Source organism: Euleptes europaea, chromosome 10, assembly GCF_029931775.1.
Source record: "Euleptes europaea isolate rEulEur1 chromosome 10, rEulEur1.hap1, whole genome shotgun sequence".
In the NCBI taxonomy this organism is placed as follows: domain Eukaryota; kingdom Metazoa; phylum Chordata; class Lepidosauria; order Squamata; family Sphaerodactylidae; genus Euleptes; species Euleptes europaea.
In genome coordinates, this window is record NC_079321.1 from 69,302,534 (window position 1) to 69,313,803 (window position 11,270).

Here is an 11,270-nt window from a genome sequence, read left to right on the forward strand (position 1 = left end):
ACAGTGAATAGGTGCTAGTTATTACCTATAAAGACAGCCTCACTCATCTGCATAAAGCCTTTTAAAGGGGCCAGCCTGCAAGGAGATTAAAAAAACAGCTGACCATAACTGAGCATTCTCTGTTGTGGCCCCCACGTGGCCCCATTATTCCACGTGGTGGAATAATGGCCTTGACAAGGTCAGGAAAGTCACCACACTTTTCTCATAAAGGGAACAGGGTGACAACAACTAGGATTGTTCAGGAGGGCAGTTTTTATAAAGGGAGCAGGGTGGCAATTTTAAAGTCTATATGAAAAATGTTGGGTAGAATTTTATTGCCTTGTTTACTAGTAGGGTTGCCAGGTCCCTCTTTACCACCAGCGGGAGGTTTTTGGGGCGGAGCTTGAGGAGAGTGGGGTTTGGGGAGGGACTTCAATGCCATAGAGTCCAATTGCCAAAGCAGCCATTTTCTCCAGGTGAACTGGTCTCTATCAGCTGGAGGTCAGTTGTAATAGCAGGAGATCTCCAGCTAGTACCTGGAGGTTAGCAACCCTATTTATTGGATTTCAGTGTTTTCTAGTTTTGTAATCCATTTTTGTTGAGTTGTATATTTTATAATAGGCTCTTTTGTATTGTTTTCCAATTCTGTAATCCGCCTTGAGGCTCAATGAGAAGCGCAGACTATAAATGAAGTGTGTGTTGTTACCCTGAGACACTGGAGGAATACATGCATGTGGCCATTCATACATGCACCCCGAACACTGGGGCTCTTGTAGGGTTGCCAACCTCCAGGTTGTGGCTGGAGATCTCCCGCTATTACAACTGGTCTCCAGGTGACAGCGATCAGTTCAACTGGAGAAAATGGCTGTTTTGGAAGGTGGACTCTATGGCATTATACCTCATTGAAGACCCTCCCCTCCCCAAAGCCCACCCTCCTCAGGCTGCACTTCCCAAAATCTCCAGGTACTTCTCAACCCGGAGCTGGCAACTCTGAGGGCTCTTGTAACCTGAGCCTTTGAATACACAGATTGGTGTGGTATTTTCTCATAAAATAATGTGACCACTGTTTTAAAAGCATTGACTTCTATTAAGTAGAAAGGGATAGATTGAAGGTAAGACTGAGTTTTTTTCAAAGTCAGCAATCTAAATATCTAATTTGATAAATCCTAAAATCTTTGAGAATTAAGATGTCCAAAGTCCTGCCAATGTATAACCCCTGCAGTTGTTTAAAGACAGATAAAGAAAGAGGGGCTGGATTTTGAATTTGGGGCTGAACTACGGTGACAAACATTTGGCAACAAGCTTTTATTACTGAATTGCTGTTTGCACGTTTATGCTACTAGAATCATTAATAGTGCCTTTTTTTTACAGAAAGACATGTTGGATAGTAAGGAACTATATGCATACAGTTTAAAAATTATGTAATTCTTTCTCCTATTTATTTTACAATAATGAAATTAAAGAGTATCAGCAAAACTGAAATCCTGTTTCCAGGTACACTATTGTGAGGGCGTTAAAGGTGGGTTGGAAGGCCCATTAAACATAAACATAAAGTCAATAAACTTATAAATCAAACATCATTAGTCTGCTGTCACTGAGTTCTGTTTGAACCTAACATCACAGCAGCGGAGAAAAACTAGATACATTTGACACTGGATCCAATTTAATGTAAAACGGAAACTGAATTTGTAATAACAATAATTTTTAGTACAGAGGGAGTTCTACAGATTCGCATACACTTTTCCTTTAACGTAAACCTTCTGAAATGTATGAATGGAAAAATTAAGGATAAAGAGGTCCTTATTTGGGTTTCTACAAGCTCTTTCCATTTGCATAAAGTTGGGTATGACCAAGTACCTCTCCTGTCTAAATATGCAGTAGCATACTCCTTTCCCAGGCCTGTTCTTGGCAGTGCTGCTGCTGCTGAATACCAGGGGCCCAAGGGAAAAAAAAAAACTAGAGTGTGACAGTTTAATGTGTTTTAGTAATGCATCCAGATTTTGACTATTCACCTAGATTACGTGTCTGGTGTTTTCTGTCTGAGTGACTCAAGTCTAAACTTGCTCAAGTCAAAACCAGCTTACAATCTCCTCCCCTTTCTCTCCCCACAACAGACATCACGTGAGGTAGGTGAGGCTGAGAGAGCTCGGAGAGAACTGTGACCAGCCCAAGGTCACCCAGCTGTCTTCATGTGTAGGAGTAGGGAATCAAACCCGGTTCTCCAGATTAGAGTCCACTGCTCTTAACCACTACACCAGGGGTCAGCAAACTCATTAGTCAAAAGAGCCAAATATCAACAGTACAACGATTGAGATTTCTTTTGAGAGCCAAATTTCTTAAACTTAAACTATATAGGTAGGTACACTGTTTATTAACTTAATAAACTTTAATTAAAGTCTTAATTAAACTATAGGTACACTGAATAAAACTTGATATCATACTTAATAGTGATCTTATTTATTGATAAAAATTAAATTGTAAGTCCCTGCCATTTCCCCCTCCCTGTCCGGAGTCCTCGTCTGGAGGCCTGGTCTACCGCCATAAAAGCCAATTGGTAGACCTGGCCTCCGGCTGAGTCCCATTGGGAGGCCAGGTCTACCCATTGGCTTTCTTGGCAGTAGACCTGGCCTCCGGAGGCCCATAGAAGCCAATTGGTAGACCTGGCCCCTGAAGGGGGACTTTTCCCCCTCCTCGGAGTCCAGGTCTACCGCCAAGAAAGCCAGTGGGTAGACATGGCCTCCCAATGGGACTCAGCCGGAGGCCAGGTCTACCAAAGGAAGCGCCCCCCGCCCAACAGCTGATAGGCGGGCAGGGGGGCCAGGAACTGCCGAGCCGCCCGCCCAGCAATCGCGCGGCTAGAGGGGAGGGCAGGCTTTAGCCTCCCAACCATTGAGGGCAAGGGAAAGGGGGACCGGCCATTCTCCACGGCGGGGGGGGGGGAGAGACAGCGCACCCGCTCTCTCAGGCGCGCCGGCTCCGCAGCCCGGATGCAAGCGCGAGAAGGCGCAAGAGCAGGGGCTCCGAACCAAGTTCGGAGAGCCGCACTCAACGGGCCAAAGAGCCGCATGCGGCTCTGGAGCCGCAGTTTTGAGACCCCTGCACTACACCATGCTGTCTTTTGTGAGTAGTACCATCAATGTGATAGAGATGGTGACGAGTTTCTAAGATTTATGCACCCTGGATGAAGATGGACAAACTCACTCTTAATTCAGATAGAATTGAAGGTGGGGATTCGGTTGTCACTCAGCAGTGGGATGCCAGGGCCATATTCCCTCCTGAACAGCTCTGCTGCTTAGAAGTACTCCTGGAACCCACGTTGCTCCTAGATTCCTAAATAGTTGTTCAAACTCCTTTTACCAAGTTTGGTTGGTTCACCAGCTGCATCCAGTGCCAGAAGAGAGACCAGACTATGCCTTCCTTGCTAGATTATTAGAATTGCTGATGTTGGATTTAATTTATTCTGCAAAGGACTCTAGAAACTTAAACTAAGTAGTGGGATATAAATATATGAAATAAGCAAATTTTCCCTTATGGTTGCAGATATGTCCCCATGTGGTGAAACTTGGCATCATTCTATAAATTCACTAGCCAGGTACTGGGCTGCTGTCTGATTACTCCACTCGTTTCTTCATGCCCAGCTGACCTACATACATTTGCACAGGACATCATTTGCACAGGACATAATGTCATGCACGAAGAACAGCACCAGCACAACTATTATCCCCATAATATTTTCTTGTAAATGTATGCAAATATTGGAATATCTTTAAACTGTTTAAGCACATTCTAGAGCCCTCCCCTGGCCAGCCCAGGACAGACAATCTCGTCAGAAGCTAAGCAGGGTCAGCCTTGGTCGGTATTTGGATGGGAGACCAGGGTCACCACGCAGAGGCAAGCAACAGCAAATCACCTCTGAAAGTCTCTTACCTGGAAAACCCCATGGGGTCGCCATAAGTCAGCTGTGACGATGACAAAAAACGGCGGGGGGGGGGGGCTCCTTGAAGTCACCCAGTGTTAAAAAGGTTTTCAAAGCTTTGCACACTTCCTCCAAGGAGTTCTTCAGTGCCAAAATAATGACAGCAACTTCAGCTTTCTTTCCCACAAGACTTTAGATATAAAATGTGGAAATATATATTGCCAGAGGAGCCCTCCTGGCTGTCAGTCATGATTTCTCTATTAAATAAAACGTTGCTCAACAGAACTCATAAAACCAGATTTCCAAAACTCCTTCCACTGGAATTACACATCCGTCAATCAGTACAAAACATATGCAGACATCTAAAATTGCTGGGTATGAAAATTTCCCCAGATTAACAATGTAATGGCAGAGTTAATTAATATCAGCAAGTTTAGACTTGAGTCATTCTGCACAGAAATTGCATGGTCAGTCTCTTAAGAACACACACATCAGAAAAAAGGTACTGGATCCTACAAATCCTCTTTCCTCTGCCAGTGCAAGCCTTGTTGATCAGCATGGTGGAGTTCACTGCATCCAGTGCAAAAGTCTTTCTTAGTACTTGGGCTGTACCGGAAGGGGAGAGCTACTCCATCAACCCTCCACTCCACAGTTTTACTTATTGAAATTATTTCTCCTGTCTTTAACCTTGGAAGGGAAAAAGATGTGTACAAGTTGGGGGAAGGGGCTACTTTCCGTTGACAAAACTAGGCGGGAGTGATTTTGCTATTAAAAGGGCTACCATATTCCTCTTTAATCATGCCCCTTGCCTTAGACCTGTGCTTTTGGTTAGCACTACATACTGATCTAACCTGTAACATTTATATTTTAAAGGAAGACTGGCTATTGATCCATACAAAAACCTCACCTGCAGTTTGAGAGAACTGAGCTGGTAAATGACAGGATTAGACAGGAGGCACAGGAAAGTGCTTGAGCAGGCAATAGGCCAAAGCAAGTCAGAGGCCAGATAAATAAGAAGAGGGAATACCTCAGAGGAATGAGGGAGATAGTCTGAAGGAAGGAGTGGAATGAGGAAAAATAGTAGCTAGAGTACTCAGCGATGGGAAATGGATGCCAGGACAGCCAGAGAGAGCTAACAGGAAACTGGGAGATGTTTGGGGCTTTTTGTGGTAGCTTGGGACATTTACTTTCCTCTATTCACATCTTAAATAATGTATTTTTTAACTTCATTTGAGTGTTGGTTTTATTGCATTTTTCCTGTTAGTTCTTTTTTCTATTTTAATTCTGTTTTTAGAATTATGTTATTGCATTGTTTTTAACGTTGCTCCCCACCTTGGATCCCAGGTACGAAAGAGAGCAAGAGGATTCAGACTCCTTACGTTTCTTAGTAATATCCAACTGGACAAAATCAGATCTAACACACAGATTATGAGGACCTCCTGAGCCAGGCTCTTATTGGGCCACATGGACATTACAACGATGTCTGGCATTCATTACCACACCCCTGCCAAGCAGGCTATAGAGATTTTAAATGCCAGATAGAGCAGAGCTGTACAATTTGGCTTCTGCTGTCACACAAAGAATGCTGTTTTAGGAGCAGTAACAAAAAAGCACTGGCAGTGTCACTGTGGTCAAGATGGCCGTTGTGGATTAGGATGCAAATAATTATAATGAGAGGGTGTTTGTGCAAATGTATGACATAAGCATTGCAAAGTAGTTTTTGTTCTTTAGGAGGAGATGAATAATAATCTGGTTGCAACATTAAATCACCTTTAATCTATGTTTATAACAAGATGCCTCTTGCAGCAAACACTGCCTTCGGAAGAAAAGCAGCTGATTGGCCTACATAGTACGTGGGCATGGAGTGGATCCAGGTCGTCAGATTGGCCAAGTCAAGGTAGTGGCCCATATTGCAGGCTAGACTGAGTTGGAAGAAAGTGTTGTTTTTTATAGCTGCATTAGTCTTGCTTCTCCAGCAGCAGTGCTGGATCCAGGATAACCCCAAGGCTCTCACCAATGATCAGCCGAGCCCCATCGATGGTGGGAAGCACACTGTCCTTCCAGACATCTGCTTTCCCAACCAGCACCACGAGAGCCAGTGTAGTGTAGTGGTTAAGAGTGGTGGTTTGATTCCCCACTCCTCCACATGAGTGGCGGAGGCTAATCTGGTGAACTGGGTTGATTTCCCCACTCCTACATGTTAGGCCAGCTGGGTGATTTTGAGCAAGTCACAGCTCTCTTAGAGCTCTCTCAGTCCCACCTACCTCACAGGGTGTCTGTTGTGGGGAGAGGAAGGGAAGGTGACTGTAAGCTGGTTTGATGCGGAAGTCGGCATATAAAAACCAACTCTTCTTCTATGTCTCATCTGGGGTCAGTTTCAGTTTATTTGCTTTCAGCCATTTGAACCCAACAGTCAGGCTCAAGACCTCTACAGAATCAACAGGGGATTTGGAGGGAGAGATGAAAAGATGGGTGTGCGTGCCGATGACGGCTAACAATGAGTTCTCCTTACGGATTGACCTGCAAGTGAAGTGCCCATGGAAAACCCCCAGCATTCACATGGACACGTGTATGTATAAGCAGAACCCCCCCTTCATTCACTTCTGTGCCTGAAAGCAGAAACACACAGACACATGAACATACACACATCATCCGATAAAACTGTCCTCTTCAAGGACGGAACTTTCCCTCCGTCCTTTCCCCGCTCCGGAAGATAAGGAATTCTAATAGAACGCTTTGTTCCCCCATATAGCGGAAAGACGAAGTTATGTATCACAATGCTGAACGATGATGACTGTAAACTCGTATGTTTGAAATACGTAATAACCTAAAAGTTATAAAGCTAACTGCTTGCCTCTTGGGGGTGAGGCGTGTCAGTCTCCCGCCTGTGTTTGGGTCAGAGCCTGTGCATCCAGCTTCTATTTTTTGGCCAAAAAGAAGAGCTGTTAGTTTATCCAAACCTCCTCTCAATTGTCTTTTCATTGGACTCTACGGATAATTGGGTCACAACACAAGGCAGCAAAGACCAGTCCTCCTCCCCCTCCCAACGCAACCATGAATGCTTGGTTTATTTTTTCAAAAAAAAGGTAAAGGTCCCCTGTGCAAGCACCGGGTCATTCCTGACCCATGGGGTGACGTCACATCCATATTCCATTACATATTACATATTCCATTACATGCCTAGCAAAATGATCACCATCATTAGATGACTTGAGTGATGGTAGAAGATTAAAGCCTCATAGAGATCTTGAGTAATGATGTCTATTGCTTCAGTGACGAAGTGGTGGTTCTTAGGTCTGCTGGTTGTGGATGTAATCAGTGTGTGCATGTGTGTGTGTGTTAAATGCCATCAAGTTGCTTCCAACTTAGGGTGACCCTATGAATTAAAAAGGTAAAGATCCCCTGTGCAAGCACCAGGTCATTCCTGACCCATGATGTCACATCCCAATGTTTCCTAGGCAGACTTTGTTTACAGGGTGGTTTGCCAGTGCCTTCCCCAGTCGTCTCCCCTTTACCCCCCAGCAAGCTGGGTCCTCATTTTAACGACCTCGGAAGGACGGAAGGCTGAGTCCACCTTGAGCCAGCTACCTGGAACCGACTTCCGTTGGGATCGAATTCACATTTTTTTTTTTACAAAAGCCCGGGTAAATTCAATGGGGGGGGGGACTCTTCCGCATAAACACGCGTTGACATAGTGTAATGCCCAGATATAAGGGCTGGTTTAGAACACTATGTATTCATACGCACACACATGGAAGCTTTGGGAAGTTGGCATCCAGGAGCCATGAACCAACAAATCATGCTCTCTGTGCCTGGTACGGCCTCTCATCAGTAGAGAGCTCTGAATTACGTTCATCTTCACGAATGTGGTTTCTGGTTACCGAGCTCACAAGATCAGGCACTCACTAAGTGACGCCTTCGGCCAATATCTATAGATTATGCTAATTAGAGTGAAGTAGACACTTAATGTGCATTGGTGCTTTTGTGTATCAATCTGCTTGTCAGCAGCCATGGGCCTGCCCCATGCGAATGCATAAATGATACTGACTTTCCTTTGTTTCTCGGGTGAGTAACTCTGCACATCTTATTTGTGGGTTATTTCACCCCCAGGTCTGTGTTTAGCTAAATAAAGAACTGTTGGATAAACTGGCAAAAATGGATTTTACTACTTTAATTAATGAGTTATAGAAAATAGTCTTAATATCTTTATATTTTATTGTTGATAGATATTTTTAAAACTGTTAGGACACTTCTTCGGAAGTCAGGTGATGGGTCACATTTTTAAGGTGGGTGGAGGGTCGAAGGGGTATCTTTTGGGTCTTAATAATTTTGTAACTATGAATTTATTGGTTCTTGTAGGTTATCCGGGCTGTGTGACGGTGGTCTTGGTATTTTCTTTCCTGACGTTTCGCCAGCAGCTGTGGCCGGCATCTTCAGAGGAGTAACACTGAAGGACAGTGTCTCTCAGCGTCAAGTGTGTAGGAATAGTAATATATACTCTTGACTAACAAAGGCTACAGTCCACAATAGCCATGCAGATTAGTTTTGGATTTCACACATTAACAGATCACTTCAGGATACAATGGTTCCATATTCACATACCACACCCTCATTAGCACATTATCTTGATACTTACAGGACAATGATTAGCACATTACCTTTGATACTTTTTGCAGGACAATGACTCAGTTCAAACCCAACCCCCTTCTGACTATATATATTACTCTTCCAACACACTTTGACACTGAGAGAAACTGTCCTTTAGTGTTACTCCTCTGAAGATGCCTGCCACAGCTGCTGGCGAAACGTCAGCAAAGAAAATACCAAGACGGCGGTCACACGGTCCGGATAACCTACAAGAACCATTAGAATCTAAACTCTCTATAATCCTAATGAGCTTTTGATCAGAGTGAATGTTGTTGAAGGCTTTCACGGTCAGAGTTCATTGGTTCTTGTGGGTTATCCGGGCTGTGTAACCGTGGTCTTGGCTGTGGCAGGCATCTTCAGAGGAGTAACACTGAAGGACAGTGTCTCTCGGTAACACTGAAGGACAGAGACACCGTCCTTCAGTGTTACTCCTCTGAAGATGCCTGCCACAGCTGCGAGCGAAACGTCAGGAAAGAAAATACCAAGACCGTGGTCACACAGCCCGGATAACCCACAAGAACCAATGAACTCTGACCGTGAAAGCCTTCGACAATATACATGAATTTATTAATAATTATATATAGATACTCTTTTGTATTATCTCTTGTTATATATATTTTTTGTATTATTTCTTCTTGTATTTGTTGGTCTTACGTTTGATGTTATAAAAGTTAATAAATATATATTAATAAATTAATAAATATTTATTAATAAATATATATATATATATAATATATATATATATATAAATAAAAATAAAACAAAGAACCGTCGCTCTTTTTAGCCTCCTCCTAGTTGCCTTCGTTGGGCTCTGCGAGGCGACCAGGGCGCTTCAGGAGCCGCGGCCAGCCGCGCAGGCGCGCGAGTTCCCGCCAGGCGAGGCGGAGGCGCCGCCCACTTCTCTCCTGAGGGAAGGCGACGGCGTTTCAGAACAGCCGGCAGCCTCGCGGGAGCCGGACGCGCCGCGCCTCGCTCCTCGCCTCGGCAGCCGCGCCGCGCTGGGCCTCGACCCCGACCGCCGTTGCGCGGCCATGGCGGCCATGGCGGGCGGGCGGCCGCTGTCGGGGCAGGTGTGCCTGGTGACGGGGGCGTCGCGCGGGCTGGGCAAGGGCATCGCGCTGCAGCTGTCGGAGGCCGGCGCCACGGTGTACATCACGGGCCGGGACGGCGCGGCGCTGGAGGCGGCGGCGGCGGAGGTGCGGGCCCGCGGCGGGCGCTGCGTGGCGGCGGTGTGCGACTCGACGCGCGACGAGGAGGTGGCGGCGCTGTTCGCGCGGCTGCGGCGGGACGAGGCGGGCCGGCTGGACGTGCTGGTCAACAACGCCTTCTCGGGCGTGGAGGCGCTGGGGCAGGCGATGGACGCGGCCTTCTGGGAGGGCGCGCCCGGCGGCCTGTGGGACGCGGTGAACGGCGCGGGGCTGCGCGGCCACTACGTCTTCTCGGCGCACGCGGCGCGCCTGATGGCGCCGGCGGGGCGGGGGCTGATGGTGACGGTCTCGTCGCCCGGCGGGCTGCGCTACCTCTTCGGCGTGGCCTACGGCGTGGGCAAGGCGGGCTGCGACCGGCTGGCGGCCGACTGCGCCGTGGAGCTGCGGCCCTTCGGCGTGGCCTGCGTGGCGCTGTGGCCGGGCCTGGTGCGCACCGAGAGCCTGCTGCGCCAGGCCGAGGCCGGCGAAGGGCCGCTCTACGACCAGCTGCGCCGCAGGCTGCCCGCGGCGGGCGAGAGCGTGGAGGTGAGCGGCAAGTGCGTGGTGGGCCTGGCCGCCGACCCCCGCGTCCTGCGCCACAGCGGCACGGTGCAGCTCAGCCCCGAGCTGGCCCGCCGCTACCGCTTCCGCGACGTCGACGGCAGGGAGGTCTTCAACTACGTCTCCGTCCGCAACGTCCTCGCCGAGCTGCTGCCCGGCCTGGCCGGCCTGTTCCGCCTCATCCCGGGCTTCCTCACCGTCCCCAAGTGGGTCCTCGCCCTGTATGCCAGCAAGTTCGCCGTGTACCCCCCCCTCCACCCGGTGGCCTTGACATCCACCAAAAAGGACTGAACCTGTTGCTTGTGCACAAAACAGCGCCCGCATCTTGGGTTCGCCTCTTTCAGATGCACAGGGTTTAATTCAGACGTCAAGCTTTCCTGCTTTCTGTTTCTCCCCCCCCTTTCAGCCAGTTGCCTTGAAATCCACCAAAAAGGACTGCATCAGTTGCTTGTGCAAAACAGCGCCCGCATCTTGGGTTCGCCTCTTTCGGATACACAGGGTTTAATTCAGACGTGAAGCTTTCCTACTTTCTCTGATGCCCAACCCCCTCCACCCGGTGGCCTTGAAATCCACCAAAAAGGACTGAACCGGTTGCTTGTGCACAAAACAGCACCCACATCTTGGGTTCGCCTCTTTCGGATGCACAGGGCTTAATTCAGACGTGACGCTTTCCTGCTTTCTCTGATTCCCCCCCCCCTTTCAGCCAGTTGCCTTGAAACCCACCAAAAAGGACTGATGCTATGGCTTGTGCAAAACGGCGCCCGCATCTTGGGTTCGCCTCTTTTGGATGCACAGGGTTTAATTCAGACGTGCTTTCCTGCCTACTCATTTGCGGTTGAAGACACTTCCTGAGTTGAAGATCGCTTTGAGGCAGAACTGGAAGTTGCTTTCTCTGTATCCCCCCCCTGCAGCCAGTTGCCTTGAAACCCACCAAAAAAGACTGATTCTATTGCTTGTGCACAACAGCGCCAGCATCTTGG

At 47.7% G+C, this 11,270-nt stretch overlaps 1 protein-coding gene across 1 annotated transcript; it reads left to right on the plus strand.

Annotated features, from left to right (window-relative positions):
* Positions 1-9,582: 9,582 nt before the first annotated feature.
* On the plus strand, positions 9,583-10,581 carry DHRS1 (dehydrogenase/reductase 1). The gene has a single exon (XM_056856783.1). It carries the CDS (start codon positions 9,583-9,585, stop codon positions 10,579-10,581), a length of 999 nt encoding a protein of 332 aa, XP_056712761.1.
* Positions 10,582-11,270: the final 689 nt, after the last annotated feature.

Excerpts from the sequence above, each read along its gene's own strand:
- DHRS1 (XM_056856783.1), top strand. The coding sequence starts at position 9,583 with ATGGCGGGCGGGCGGCCGCTGTCGGGGCAGGTGTGCCTGGTGACGGGG.